General features: G+C 54.3%; 8 protein-coding genes across 8 annotated transcripts; 4 read left to right on the forward strand and 4 right to left on the reverse strand.

The window, feature by feature from the left end:
- The first annotated feature begins 14 nt into the window (after positions 1 to 14).
- On the forward strand, positions 15 to 907 carry ACRALDRAFT_2037768 (uncharacterized protein). The gene has a single exon (XM_071020841.1). It carries the CDS (start codon positions 36 to 38, stop codon positions 444 to 446), a length of 411 nt encoding a protein of 136 aa, XP_070872176.1. The 5' UTR covers positions 15 to 35; the 3' UTR covers positions 447 to 907.
- Positions 908 to 1,741: 834 nt separating this feature from the next.
- On the forward strand, positions 1,742 to 3,167 carry ACRALDRAFT_2113136 (uncharacterized protein; the record flags this gene model as incomplete). Its single annotated transcript, XM_071023617.1, has 2 exons — positions 1,742 to 1,841; positions 1,909 to 3,167. 2 exons carry the CDS (start codon positions 1,742 to 1,744, stop codon positions 3,165 to 3,167), a joined length of 1,359 nt encoding a protein of 452 aa, XP_070872177.1.
- Positions 3,168 to 3,517: 350 nt separating this feature from the next.
- On the reverse strand, positions 3,518 to 4,672 carry ACRALDRAFT_1072880 (uncharacterized protein; the record flags this gene model as incomplete). Its single annotated transcript, XM_071018037.1, has 1 exon — positions 3,518 to 4,672. One exon carries the CDS (start codon positions 4,670 to 4,672, stop codon positions 3,518 to 3,520), a length of 1,155 nt encoding a protein of 384 aa, XP_070872178.1.
- Positions 4,673 to 5,037: 365 nt separating this feature from the next.
- Positions 5,038 to 6,394, reverse strand: ACRALDRAFT_1083592 (uncharacterized protein). The gene is made up of 3 exons (XM_071019474.1): positions 6,021 to 6,394; positions 5,874 to 5,962; positions 5,038 to 5,806 (listed from the first exon to the last, which is right to left on the reverse strand). The coding sequence occupies exons 1-3, from the start codon at positions 6,172 to 6,174 to the stop codon at positions 5,243 to 5,245; spliced, it is 807 nt and encodes a 268-aa protein (XP_070872179.1). The 5' UTR covers positions 6,175 to 6,394; the 3' UTR covers positions 5,038 to 5,242.
- A 156-nt stretch (positions 6,395 to 6,550) lies between these two features.
- On the forward strand, positions 6,551 to 8,011 carry ACRALDRAFT_1066074 (uncharacterized protein). Its single transcript, XM_071017277.1, has 3 exons — positions 6,551 to 6,928; positions 6,997 to 7,372; positions 7,449 to 8,011. Exons 1-3 carry the CDS (start codon positions 6,718 to 6,720, stop codon positions 7,726 to 7,728), a joined length of 867 nt encoding a protein of 288 aa, XP_070872180.1. The 5' UTR covers positions 6,551 to 6,717; the 3' UTR covers positions 7,729 to 8,011.
- On the forward strand, positions 7,963 to 9,280 carry ACRALDRAFT_2044794 (uncharacterized protein; the record flags this gene model as incomplete). The annotated part of the gene is made up of 4 exons (XM_071021470.1): positions 7,963 to 8,074; positions 8,581 to 8,636; positions 8,724 to 9,154; positions 9,250 to 9,280. The coding sequence occupies 4 exons, from the start codon at positions 7,963 to 7,965 to the stop codon at positions 9,278 to 9,280; spliced, it is 630 nt and encodes a 209-aa protein (XP_070872181.1).
- A 558-nt stretch (positions 9,281 to 9,838) lies between these two features.
- ACRALDRAFT_2044801 (uncharacterized protein) lies at positions 9,839 to 11,265 on the reverse strand (the record flags this gene model as incomplete). The annotated part of the gene is made up of 3 exons (XM_071021471.1): positions 9,839 to 10,801; positions 10,885 to 11,201; positions 11,238 to 11,265. 3 exons carry the CDS (start codon positions 11,263 to 11,265, stop codon positions 9,839 to 9,841), a joined length of 1,308 nt encoding a protein of 435 aa, XP_070872182.1.
- Positions 11,266 to 12,035: 770 nt separating this feature from the next.
- On the reverse strand, positions 12,036 to 12,853 carry ACRALDRAFT_1058804 (uncharacterized protein; the record flags this gene model as incomplete). Its single annotated transcript, XM_071015953.1, has 2 exons — positions 12,036 to 12,800; positions 12,851 to 12,853. The coding sequence occupies 2 exons, from the start codon at positions 12,851 to 12,853 to the stop codon at positions 12,036 to 12,038; spliced, it is 768 nt and encodes a 255-aa protein (XP_070872183.1).
- Between the last annotated feature and the right edge of the window lie 606 nt (positions 12,854 to 13,459).

A 13,459-nucleotide genomic window follows, 5' to 3' on the forward strand; every position in this document is an offset into this window, starting at 1 on the left:
TGATGATAGGTGAGAAATCGCCACGCCCAGGTGGCATGAAAAGCAGATTTAAGAGTGACCGCTTTGCACTTTGTTTCTCCTTATTGGTATGCCATGGCCACTACAGGGTGGCCACCCACCGCCGTGCCCTCAGCGCCGAGGTCAGAACTCCCACGTTCGGCCTCGGCGCATGGGGCCATCGCGTATGGCTCCGTCTTTTGATTGGGGCGTGTACCTTGCACTGCAACATTGTCAATCTTGTGAAGGGTCACGGAACCAGGAGCCCCGTGTGGGGTAAAGCGGAGGGTCGGGCGAGTCGAGGATTTCGGGATGTGATCGCCGTGCCCGGTACAGCAAAATGGACGATGACCGATCAAGCTGCCAATGCCACGCCCACTACCACAGTGGGCATTTCAGCATTTTTTCTTTTTCCTTCTCGCATGGCCTTGATACAGCGGCATACATGAGGGGTTCCGGTCCCTAAGTCGCGGCGACTCGACTCTCCCTACCTGAGGGAACTGAGGCTCCGAGACCAGCGCTCTGTCTGGTGTTGTTGTTGTTTCGTGGTTTCCTTTTAGTCATTCATAGGTCAGTTCCCGCCGTTCTGATAGCTCAGTCAGCCGCTCGTCACAATGTAGCGCTGACCTGATGTTGCGCTGACAAATGAGCCGTGGGATTGCGCGACTGGGCCGAATAGACAAGCAGCCTCTAGACAAGTGAGGACCGTCCAGATACACGATCATAAGAGCAGAACCGAGAAACACCAGCTCCCAAACCGACGACGCGCACCATCGCTGACGTGTTGACTAGATGCCATCTCCACGCACGGTCCTTGGTGTGAGGTAATTATAGCGGGCCTGTAATTAATACGAATAACTCCGGTGCAGGCTCCGAATTCCCTTTTGGACCAAACCCCATGCATGTCCCTAACAATTTTATAATCTATTCGGACGCTTTCAGATGCTGCTTTTGATTCAAGCCGACGTCACTTGTCATTCACTTGCATATTAAAATATGAGGTGACTGGATCGATCCCTCCCGGCTTCTCGAACCCTCAAAGGCCGTTTATTTTAGTCTTAATTTTCATCATTTTCTTCTTCCATTTCCTCCGATAGTCTAGCGTAAGCTTCCCTCTCACGTGGATAAATCCCCTTGAATTGACGGAATACTAGTCTTAGCTAGCCAAGTTGCGCGCGAGGACACGTTTAGTGTTGCTTTTCTTTTCACCCCTGTCTGGCAGAGCAGGCAGGGCGATGAATGACCACGGGACGAATTGCTTCCTGGTCGTCAAAGGAGATATGACTGTGCGACTTGTGTCTCTGTTCAACATTTCAGCGTCACAGTTGCCTTTTTTTTTTTTTTTTTTTTCCCCTTTCCTCAATTGATTGACGTCGAGGTCTTTTCCTTGGGCTCTCCTCTCCGTTGAGCGATATCCCGCGAGGTCGTCAATTCAGACGCCTGTTAGTAATGTAATGGCATGGCATCGGCGTCAGCAGAGCTCACCCTTCGGCTAGCACCGGATTATTAGGCAGGTACAGTACTCTGTACTCGGTACATTTACCGCCCAACTGTGATTTACGCCCTTTGGATGACTTTTGGCGGGACTTTGACGGTGGAGGACGACCGTCTCTGGGGCACCTCTGTGCTGTGAAATGTCAAAACCCCCTGATAAGCCGTTCTGGTCGAGTTAAAAAGGACGTCGAATATCACAATTGCATTGCGGCCTTGTTTTACCATCTAACAGTTCCAATTACACTCAGCCATGGGCTCCACCAAACACCCCAAAGACGAATCCATCCCATTCGGAGCGGCCTTGAAGAAAGAGTTCCCGTTCGATCCTCAGTTTCGCAATCTCAATCATGGTGAGTCCATTCTTTGTCTTGTCATCACGCGCATGAAATGTGCTCACCTCTTCTGTACCACCTCCAGGCTCCTTTGGCGCTGCCCCTCGCGCCGTCCTAGCCAAGCTTCGGGAGTACAGGGACCGCGCCGACGCCGTGCCGGACATCTTCCTTCGCTATGAGTATCCTCGAAAACTCGACGAGTCCCGCGCTGCTATCGCCGAGCTCGTCAACGCCCCCCTGGACACCGTGGTCTTCGTTCCCAACGCCACCACCGGTGTTAACGTTGTCCTGCGCAATCTTGTCTGGGACGCCGATGGGAAGGACGAGATCATCTCCTTTTCTGTCATTTACGGAGCTTGCGGCAAGACCGTCGACTACGCCATCGACTCGGGACGGGGTCTGGTGTCGAGGCGGTCCATCGAGATTGAATATCCCCTCGAGGATGACGAGATTGTGGATGCCTTCCGGAGAGCTGTCGAGACGTCGCGGTCCCAGGGGAAGCGGCCCAAGATTGCCATCTATGACACCGTTGTCTCCCAGCCGGGCGTTCGCTTTCCCTTTGAGGAACTGACCAAGCTGTGCCGCGAGCTTGGCGTCCTCAGCCTGATAGACGGCGCCCAGGGCATCGGTATGTTGCCTCTGGACCTCTCGGCGCTGGACCCAGACTTTTTCGTCTCCAACTGTCACAAGTGGTTGCACGTCCCTCGGGCTTGCGCCTTCTTCTACGTTCCCTTCCGGAACCAGCACCTGATTACGTCCACCCTGCCCACCAGCCACGGATACCAGTCGCAAGGGGTCAGTCGGCCCAACCCGCTACCGCAGGACGGGACCAAGCCGGCGTTTGTGAACAACTTTGAGTTTGTAGGGACCTTGGACAACGCTCCGTATCTTACCGTCAAGGATGCGCTTGCGTGGCGGCAGAACGTTCTCGGAGGGGAGCAGAGGATCATCGAATACTTATGGACCTTGGCCAAGGAAGGCGGAAAGAAGGTAGCCGATATCCTAGGCACCCACGTCCTGGAGAACAAAAAGGGCACCCTGACCAACAATGCCATGGTCAACATATTCCTGCCCATCAAGACAAGTCCTGACACTGCTGCACCCTCCCTAGCCTCCGATGGACAAATCGTCATACCCTTGCAGGATGCCAACAAGGCCGTCACTTGGATGCTGTCAAAGCTGATGGACGAGTACAAGACTTTTATTCCCATCAACGGCCATGCGGGGAGGTGGTATGTCCGACTCAGTGCCCAGGTCTATCTCGATACGGAGGACTTTGAGTGGGCCGGGCACGTTCTAAAGGGCCTTTGCGATAGGGTTGGCAAGAACGAATATACCGAGTAGGTAGGTAGAGACACTGTAGCGCTGAACCTGTCTCTTGTTTTCTTATGCATTTTGCTGTTCTTTCTTATCATTATTATTTTACAAAGAACCCCTTTTTTGAATTCAGGACTGTCTGGATGACCTGATTGTTTGAAGACGCATGAGACGAAGGCGAAGCAGGCCAATACGCCAAAAAAGAGCAAAAGTTAGGCACATACCGTTCACGTCATGACATTCACGACACGGGTATCATATAAAAGTAACACGCAGGCAAGACTAATAACACTAGCCACGTCCTCGCAACCCAGTCGCTATGCAAATGACCTAAAAATAACCGACTCCCCTCTCTCCACTCTTCGCGACAACCCAAATCAGTACGCAAGCCTGATGGCTTTGAACTGTTCCTTCTGCAGAGGGGTGGGAGATCGGCTCATCACGCTCTCCAGGCTCTCCTGGTCGGGCAAACGACGCAGCTCAAATTGCTTGTACATTCCTCCGTGCTGGTTATGCCGCGATCTGACCGTCACAACTTGATAGAGCCCGTCGTATCTGATGCCGACCGGAGGCGCCCAGCGACTGTCACCGCCCCCACTCGATGCCGACCGCAGAACCCGGACAGGACCCCCATCAGCCAACGACGTCTCCAAAAGAGCGGTGCCGGAGGGCGCCACGTTGGGGTTCCGGTGGTTATGGCTTCCCGGGCCCGAGTAGAAGATGGTGTCGCCTAGATCTTTGTCGAGATCCGCGTAGTACCCCGATACCACGACCGAGTAAACTCCGTACGATTGATGGCCAGAGATACCTCCCTGGATCATTCCATGCGCCCCGTTAAACAGCGCCACAATCTGCATCGGCCACCAGTCTCCCACCGACAGCCCGTTGTGCCCGGCAACTTGGGCCGCGCGTTTTTCGTGCAGGAACCTGGGATCCATGCACCAAGTCCGGGGAGGTCCTCGCTTGTATACGACGCCATGCATGATGCCGCGGTCGCCAAAGATGGGGTCATTTCGATGGGGAAACAGCAGACCCTCTGCCCTTGGTGCAGTCGACGGCCTCCCACGGCGAGAACCTTGACGTGCGGGCGTCTCGTTCGGCACGCTTTCTGTCGTTCCCACCGTCGTCGTGAGGTGACGATGCCACTCTTCATACAGTCTTCCCGCTCGATTCTTCATGCCCGCTGTGAAAGAGGCCTGCGTATCTGCGCCGGAGTGGTCGTGGATAAACTGGAGTATGTTCGCCACCCGCTTTTGCTCGGCATGTGCCAATTGATGGGGCGGTTGGGTTTCGGACCAGTTCAAGAAGAGAACCAGGTCCCTCATGGCATCGGGATTGACCTCGTCGCCCCTTTTCAACTTCACTCCGATCCCGCCAATCCTCTTCCGCATAGTCTCGGTATATGTCGCTGGGTCAGACACCTCGGGGAGTTCGAATCCAGTGTCGGTGATCTGTGGTTCATTGTTCTCATCCACTGACCCCTCCGCCGCAACCTCGGGCGACGGACCCGGCTGTGTTTCCTGGGTGGTCATATCGGCGCTTCTGCATCCACGCTGCCTGCAATACCGTTGAAATGTTGGCCAAGGTGCAGTGATATGAGAAAGAGACTGGGCTGAACAGTGATTTATGGCGAGAAATAATATAAGAAGGAGATGGAGAATGGGGCAATAAAAGGAAGAAGGAAGGAATGACTAGGCAGGGCGGGGTTAGATGTTGAGATGAAGTCGGTTTGAGTTGTTGCGGATCCAAACAGACTCATCATAGGTAGGCTATGGCATCACGTGATTCTCAATATGACCATGACTTCAGCGTGAATGCACGGCAAGTCCGTACATGAGTAATTACTACCTTTGTAACCAGGAGATGCTGCATGGATTTGCAAGATGAGTTTTGAAGATGACCTTTGGATATTTTGACTTTTAAAGAGTATGTCGTTTTGGCTTCAGCCTAGTAGAGAGGACCCCGAATGATATATCTAGGCATTGGCAAAACTAGGTAAAATACTAACGTGAACGCCTGTTTGCTGCGTTAAAGATAGGCATAACCGGCCGCCTCAGATATCTATGTAGCTATGAGCGGTAGTTTTGAGACTTTACAAGGGCCTACTCTGCCCCTTCCAGTGCGACTGTAAATAGGACACTTGCCGTGGTGCCAACCTCAACAACTTGGGTCTCGGGTAAGATGTGGTTGCTGGTGCTCATTCTTCCACCAAACCGCGTCTCCCAATTCTCGACATCCCACTCCAGCCCTTTGGTCGTGATGATGCTCGGCTCCCCGAGCGGGATAATGCCCACGTGCTTGCCGAACACATCGCCCTTGCCATCTCTCACCCGGATGAGGTGCGTCCCCGGTTTAAGGAGAAACGTCAAGCTCCGCCCGGACAGGAGGAAAGCCCGGCCCAGCTCATAACCGGGACCTGGCTGGAACAGGTAGAGATGGTGCAGCTGGCTCAGGCCCTGATCGACGCGGCCTCCGAGGCCCCCCAGAGCCACAATGTCAGGGCATCTGAGATGCTGCGAACGCACCCAGGCCACTGCCTTTCCATAGTCGGTCGATTCCTGGTCGGCGTCATGGATCACCCGAGTTGCTCTCGCAAGGGAAGTGTAGTGCTTGCGGACGCATGGGAGGAGAGAATCTAGGTCTCCGATGATGGTGTCAAGGTCATCCTAGGCTCAGTCAGCTGCCAAGACCGTTGTCATTCCGGGATAGTAATGCTGACAGCATCTCACGTACATACCGAGTCCAACCTTTGGCATTTCTAGTCTGAGTAGCAAGATCGAAAAGGCGATTCGCCCCGCCGTCCGCAGCCACCCGTATGGATGCTACCGCGGGTCGTTAGCAGGTGTCACACAAGCCCCTTCACTAATTCAGTGCACCTACCATTGTCCCAAAGAGCATCCAAGACCCCACTGTCTCTCAGAGGCTGGTTCAAGATAACAAGGGCGTACGGTGAGGGTTGTTGGTCTCCATTGCTTCCTTCTCGAAGAAAGGTCGTGGGGTTCCAGTCGAATGTGGAAGTGGTGGACGTGGTCATGGCGTTAGCTCCTCGGCCATTGAGAGCCAATTGTGACCACGTACAGCGTCTGGGCCTATAAAGCCTGGGAAGTACAGATAAGAGCTTCCCCTGCAAGGCACAAGAAGCACTGAGTAAGACGGGTATCTTGATATTCCTTCACTTTAACTACGGAGCAGTTAGGCAAGTGAAAATGGCGCATTGATTTGCCTGTCCTTATTAGTGTCGCTTTCGTCATCGCGCTTGTAGGCGAGAACTCGGCCTGCCTGTCCTCAATTGGGATTAATATCTACACTAGGTATAGTGGGTATCCATTAATAACGAGTAGTTTCTTAGCCGCCTATACGCGTTACCTACTCATCACTTTTGCTTACTCACTGTACTTAGGTAGGTGCGTGCTTATTAATCCGTATAGCGACTCATTACTAATCCACGCCCATTCTTCGGGCCCCATAATTATTTTTTTCTTTCCTTGGGGCGTCATAATTTGGCTTGCGCGGTTGTGAAAGTGATCCTCTCGAGCTGTCCTCTTGTCGTGTATCTTATTCCATATAAAGCATCGCCATGTATCGACAAGCCGTGAGGTCAGCGCCTCGCGCGTCCAGCGCACTTCGCCAATCATGTCTTCGCTCCGCCGGCGGTCGCCGGTTCGCGTCCACCGCACCAAGCGACAAGCCGAGGACTTGGAGAAGCTCCGTGGTGCGCTGGGGACTGGCTGCTGCGGCCGTTTACTACTACAATACCAGTCCCATCTTTGCCGATGAGCCACAATCCCGTGCGTCCCTTCTTACATTCGAGCCTCGCTGCACTGGCTTGTGTTGCTGACTCTTGATTGGCATCCAGCTCGTACCGTACCCGCGCCGCCCCAGTTTGCAGAGTCCGATTTGAAGACCGTCGACTCGGTGATCGAGGAGAAGAGACAAAAAGCCGCTCTCCGGGCAAAGGAAACTCAGCCGAGTCCCGCCGAAACATCCGACAATGCGCCCACGGTGGCGGCCGAGACGAGCGAACTACCCCAACTCGGCTCTCCGGAAGCTCTGGAAGAGGAGGCAGATCAGCAAGGCGCCTTCAACCCTGAGACGGGCGAAATCAACTGGGATTGTGCGTGTCTCGGGGGCATGGCGCATGGTCCCTGCGGAGAGGAATTCAAGGCAGCGTTCAGCTGCTTCGTCTATTCGGAGGAAGAGCCCAAGGGAATAGAATGCATTGACAAATTCCAGTACGACCCCGTTCCCGACGGCGACATGGCATGGCCATCCGCCCAGAGATAAGTCATTCCGCTAACAGCGATACAGGGGAATGCAGGAGTGCTTCAAGAAGTACCCCGAGATCTACGATGCCGAGCTAGCTGGTGAAGACGGCGATGCCGAGGGTGAGCCGGCCGTAAACACGGATGGCGATGCCGAGCCTTCGGCAGCCAGCTCTTCGCGCACCGAGGAAGCGACGATTGCAGACGCTACGGCGACACTGGACGCAGAACCCCAGGCCGACCAACCCGAGCCGAGTCAGGTGCAAAACACCATCGAGAAGGACCCGGCATCAGACGCCACGGACGCGGAGGTAAAGTCGGAATAGCTTGTCAGATAGCATAATGCAGGGCGTTTGGGTTAGAATTGGACATGGAGCGGTAGACACATTCACCAGTCAGTCCCTTGTCTTTTCTCTTGGTAGTTGGACGGAGCAGTTGTATTTATAGGTAGTGACATGCCATTTGTACTAACAATCTGATAACGAATCACCTTTCCTACCTGATGCAGCGGCTTCCTGGCCATCATACGACGTACATACCTAGCTTGTTTTGTCGAAGCGATGAGAAAACCCCATACAGCCCTGTCGTTGCCGGTTGGGTTCATTCCTGTGAGGATGGCCAGGGGTCACGGGACCGCTTACGTCGTGCAGTGCTGCTTTCACAAGGCCCATGGTACCGTATCCGTAACATGCTTACCTTATACGGAGTATTCGTAGAAAAAAATACTCGGTGTAATTACCTCGGTACCTTACTGTAGTGTATCCACGCAGAGCATGGGCCCTCCAGGGTGGGGATGGATGCGATCCGCAGACGTCATTACCATGTCCAGCGAAAGCAGGTAAGGCTAGCTTGCGCCTATGACGAACTTCCTGGGACTAAGAGCAAAACGGCTTCCAAGCATTTTCTTCAAGACCGACCCTCGAGGCATTAGCAAATAATATCTTAATCCCTTGCCCCCCTCCCACCCATTCATCCAGAGAACACCCACTACCACTCAAACTCTTTCCATTGCTTCTGACGCGTTGCCGACTCTCAAGTGTCATCCGTCGCGCAGGTTTACCAACCAACACTCAACTCGTTCTATTCATCCTCCTTCTGAAACAACCCATCAGTGAGTATATCCCTTAGCCCGCCGAGATCCCGCATCACGTCCCTGTTGTATTCTGACGCCCCAGCAGTGTCCGAATCCTGGGCCGACGTCGCTGCCAAGGGCCCCAAGCAGACCGCAGAGGAGGTACGTTTGGCTCTCCTACCACCATCGGGTCATCGGCCGCTCCATTCGCAGCATCCAAATGAGAATGTTGACACGTCCCTCGTCTAGGCCGCTGCTCCAGTCCCTCCTTCCGTTCAAAGCGACGTTGAGACCTCTACCTCCTCGCTGGTGGATGTTGATACCCCGGCTGTCCGCACCGTCCCCGCCGATTACGATGATCAGGAGATCAAGACTCATACCCAGGCGGACCGCATTCGCCGCGAGGAAGAGTCTCGTGCCAAAACCCAACCAGCCAAGAAAGAGGCTGCTGACAAGGGCCGCCGAGCTGACAATTGGCTGACCCGCCAGTTCGCCGCCTTGAGCGACAGCAGTGCTGGCGCCCTTGCCATCACAAACCTCGTGGGCGTTGTCGGTCTCAGCGGCTTCCTTGGATATAAGGCATGGCATCTGTATGATCGCGGACGGCTCAACTGGGAACACGTCGCCATCGGTGTCGGTATTCTTGGTGTCGTTGGAATCGGAGAAAGCATCATTGGGAGGTGAGACGTTACCGTGGTTGCCTTGTGAAGCCAACCGAGTATCCGACTCCGGCGCCTCTCGGACGCTTGTTTGCTGACACCATGCGCGCCAATAGGTACCTGTACAAGGCAAAGGGCCGGGCATAAAGAAATCAATGTTCAATGTTGTCGACGGAACTTCGCCGCCGGGCTGCGCGCTTCAGTTCGCAACCCCAGCAACTGAAGGGGGACGCGGCGCACACCACTTTACATACCCGATACCTTTTTCCATTCCATAGTTGCGGGCTTAGGGCGCGATTGGTGTTGCACTTGGGATCATAGGTCGACTTAATTTTACACATGCTTTTCCGCTCTCAACCATGCCAGCTCTCTCCTCTTGGCATTGTCACGACTCGAGCCAGGTCAGTCCCAGCCAGGTGGGCTCCCGTGGTTGCGCGAGGAACAATGGACAAGATGCCGTGAGAGAAGAAACTTCGTGAATTCATGCCTAGATGATATATGAGCGGCAGGACCTCACCCCGACTCGCTCCTGCAACCCTTGTGCCAACCAAAAACACGTGGACAAGAAGCCAGATACTGACCGTTCAAACGCTAGACTCCGAAACGCCTGTCCACCCACGCCAAAGGCCGGCTCAATCTCCAAAGATGATGATGCGTCTCGCGTCCAATTGAAAAAAAAAAAAGATTTTGCCTTGCTTCGGGGTATCATACCACACGATTATTGTGTAATTCTCTCAACCTCTTGACCCAGTGCCTTCGTAATGCGGGGGGCATTTTGCAGAACACCATTGCTTTATTATCGTCGGCAAGCGCCTTCTCGGCAATCTTCAACTGGAGGTCCATGTCTTCGTCGGCAAAGTCTCGAAAGAAGATATCCATGGCTTGCTCGGGCCACCGCGGCGGAGTGCGCGCTTTAAGCGCTTCCGCTACCCTCAACAGGCCTTCCTCTAAAAGCTGCTTCCCAGCTGTGACCACGGATGCTGCCACTTCCTCGGTATTGATGGTATTCGCGCTGGTTGAGCTGGGCCCCGCTCCTGAGAACACTGCATCGGGATGCGCAAAGCTGGATGTCCGGCGACGCTTTTCGGGGGGTTGTCCAGTATTGCCGTGGCCAGAGACAGGCGGGCCCATGGTAGTTGATCGCATCGACCCACTCTCACCGGCGACTGCTTGCTGGGGCGGATGCGCGCCTGGGAACCTTCTCCGCCCGTGTGAAGCCGTTTCCTCGGGAGGGGTGAGAGCACTCGTTCCGGGGATGTGTGTTCGGGGAGGGAGCGTGGTCGATGTCGGACGTTGCTGTGGTACTTGAACCTGACCGCGTGCGGGGACGACACTAGGTTGGCTAATCGATACCCGCTGCTGATGCTGTTTCTGTTGTTGTAGTTGTGGTTGTTGTGCCGTCGGGGCCGGCGGCGGCGGTGGTGTTGGGGGCGGCGGCATGCCTTGCCGCGAGGATGGCCGATATGGCGAATCCACTTGCAAGTCCAGAATCCCCGTCCCAGGCATTTCCGGATCCTCTGGGCCTTGAATCATATCTGGCCCTTTCCGTTTCGGTTTCATGATGCGTTTGGGAGCGCCACCGGAGCCGATTACGTCTGGGTACAGGATCTCCATAAATTCCTCGTGTTCAAACGGTCGGCCTCGTAGGGCTCGTGACAGAGGCTCTTTCTATCGAGGACCGAGTGAGTTAGTCAACCGGCGGTGTGGAGAAAAAAAACGTACGGCTGGTCGCTCGAGCCAGGGGAACCCACCTCTATGTGCGCTTTCCAGGCTTCTTCCGTCGCGGTGACGGTTTTGGAAGTCGGATTGTAGACAAACTCGGCGTCCTCTCGTAAACCGCGCCAAAGACGAAACTTCTTACGCGCATTGTCGGATTTGTTGACGAGATGACTTTTCGTCGGGTATGCCGCGTGTTTCTCCTGCAAAGCTGTGGCTGCGCGATCCCAGGCCTCAACCTTGAAGCTGTGGTTTTCGCGTAGGCCGAGTTGGACCGACTCGCAGAGTGATCGGAAGAACGTCGCCTCGTAAGCGGGAGTCCAGCTGAACCGTGGTGCGCGCTTGTCGCGATCTGTAGCGGTGGCGGTAGTGGCGAGGCTCGAGGTACCGTTTCCGGAGAACTCGTCGTCTGACATTGGGAGGCAAGTGGGAAAGGCAGTGGGGTCGTCGGCGAACCGCGTTAAGAGTGCGCATGCGCAGGACGAGTTCTCCGTACGGCGGTGGGAAGAGGATGTGGGCTTGTTTTCTCCACTGTCTGGTCGAGGGCGCGATAGCGAAGAAGCTGCCACAAACAGACTTACACTAGATGCCAGGCAAGGCAGGGTCCTGGAGACGGGGCAGGCAGGTTGGGCACGGTAATAAGGGTATGCTATGCAGTTGACGGTCTTTGTAGGGGCAAGTGGAGCGGAGATCCGAGCGACATGGTGTACTGTGAGAGGCTGGACGCTCCACACTGGCCCTGGACCGCCGCGTAGCTCCCGCCGTGAGACGGTCAGGGTCCACTTGTCTGACCCCTCATTGGCCGGAGATTAGCCGATAAACTGGACCGTCACGTGATTTGAGTATGGGATATTGTCGTCACGCTGGAAAACAGAAATTGAAAAGAAAAAATAAATGAAAATCCTGTCCAGGCCAATGTTTCAGATTCCTCGTGAGGATGGACCGTAGCGCGAGATCGATGTTAAGAATGGGTAGGCAAGCATTGCAGACAGACCTACGTGCCCCAAGTGACAGGTCACGTTCAGTTTTATGCGGCAAGGTTCAGAGGTATCCGTAAGCGTAAATCGTCACGGTAAGCCAATCGACTGCAAGGCTGAACCACGGGCACAAGCTCGTGCCCAACAACGGTGTTTCCTACCTGACCTGGACGCCATTCGCCTACGCCTAAGTATCGGCCTAATACAAATTACCTGAGGTAATGCAGGCACAGCCAGCAGAACAGAAAGAAGACCACAACTCCAGCACCGAATATCCACTTGTCCTCTCTTGCCCGCCGCTCAACCATGCGGATCGTGTCGCCCGAGACACCGAGCGTGTTACCAACCGAGTAGAGCCTCCTCTGTGTGTTCTTGAGCATATCCCTCTGGGCTCCCAGGTCGCCCAGCACTGCTTGTCCTCTGGCGATGTACTCGTCCAGGGATGCATTGGTGCTAGCGAAGAAGCTTTGTTCGCGGAATGCGTGCTGCTCCCTCGTCAACTCATCACCTCCTAGTCCATAGCCGCCGCTCCTAGATCCCCTGTCCGTGCCGCCGAACGAGGTAGGTCTCGCTTGCACTGAACTCGCCGACGAGTTTGCGGTGGTCGCATTGGCATATGGATTCTCGGGTGTCGCTGCTGTATATGGACGGCGACCAAGTAGCTCGGTGCGGTTGTTCTGATGCGCAGCGTCTTCACGCTGCTTCTTCAAGGTGTCAACTTGGCTCCGGAAACGGGATAGGTCGTCTTTGAACCGCTTCGCGCGTTCAAAGGCCTCTTCTTGTTTCTTGGGAACGAGCTCCTGCCGTGCCAGATGGTTATATTCGTCGATGGTCTTGGAGAACGACGCGAGCGACGCAGACAAGCTGCCAATCTCGGCGGGTGTAAGGAGTTGGTCTTGCGATGTGACTGTGAGTCGGTCGATGTCGGACTGAAGGGCTCTGCTCTGCCGTAAGGCCGAGTTGTAGGAGACGTTCTGGTGAATTAGTATGGGGCAGAGGCCGGTTGGGCGCGCAATGTGCATACCATGACAACAGAGAACCCAGACGCCGTGACATAGTACACGGGTCTCGGGAAAAGAATTATCTTTATTAGAAGGTGCAATGCTGATGCTAACATGCATTTCGCGACGTGTCGTTTGGGTTACCAGAGCTATGGTCACGTGATCTCTATCTGCGGCCTGGCTTCGACCATTCCGGCAGCAACCTAGACCTGAGACCTTCCAACCTTAGGATTCCCGTTTACGTTTGTTTTCCAGAATCCTTAATAATATGCGTTTAACTCCCCTTTTACCGGACCTTTCCAAGTTTCTTAGACAGTCAAGATCTCCCGTGAAAGACATGTCCGGGTCTTTATACTGACGAGACATCCATTACTAATCAAAGAATCAAACCCCGCGATTGCGATAGTGTGGTGGGAGATTTGTAGGTGTCAGGACACTAATATCGTACGAAGTGTGACTTATGTTTATTACAGACTATAAAAGAGTACTAGTCTACGATGTTAAATATATAGGCAAAAGAGGGGAAATAACACTATGATATATCTAATAGAAGTACCGCCGTATTCGGAGCAGTGTGTGACGTGGCTCTCTAAATATAACCTACCGGGCTTACGGGGTCTTTGAGTATAAAT

This window comes from Sodiomyces alcalophilus (assembly GCF_042370955.1).
Source record: "Sodiomyces alcalophilus JCM 7366 unplaced genomic scaffold ACRALscaffold_8, whole genome shotgun sequence".
NCBI classification, from domain to species: domain Eukaryota; kingdom Fungi; phylum Ascomycota; class Sordariomycetes; order Glomerellales; family Plectosphaerellaceae; genus Sodiomyces; species Sodiomyces alcalophilus.

Excerpts from the sequence above, each read along its gene's own strand:
- ACRALDRAFT_1083592 (XM_071019474.1), bottom strand. The coding sequence starts at position 6,174 with ATGACCACGTCCACCACTTCCACATTCGACTGGAACCCCACGACCTTT. Across the intron at positions 5,963-6,020 it reads GGATGCTCTTTGGGACAATG|CATCCATACGGGTGGCTGCG; the intron begins GTAGGTGCACTG and ends GACCCGCGGTAG. Across the intron at positions 5,807-5,873 it reads CCAAAGGTTGGACTCGGTAT|GATGACCTTGACACCATCAT; the intron begins GTACGTGAGATG and ends GACTGAGCCTAG.
- ACRALDRAFT_1066074 (XM_071017277.1), top strand. The coding sequence starts at position 6,718 with ATGTATCGACAAGCCGTGAGGTCAGCGCCTCGCGCGTCCAGCGCACTT. Across the intron at positions 6,929-6,996 it reads TGCCGATGAGCCACAATCCC|CTCGTACCGTACCCGCGCCG; the intron begins GTGCGTCCCTTC and ends ATTGGCATCCAG. Across the intron at positions 7,373-7,448 it reads GAATGCATTGACAAATTCCA|GGGAATGCAGGAGTGCTTCA; the intron begins GTACGACCCCGT and ends ACAGCGATACAG.
- ACRALDRAFT_2037768 (XM_071020841.1), top strand. The coding sequence starts at position 36 with ATGAAAAGCAGATTTAAGAGTGACCGCTTTGCACTTTGTTTCTCCTTA.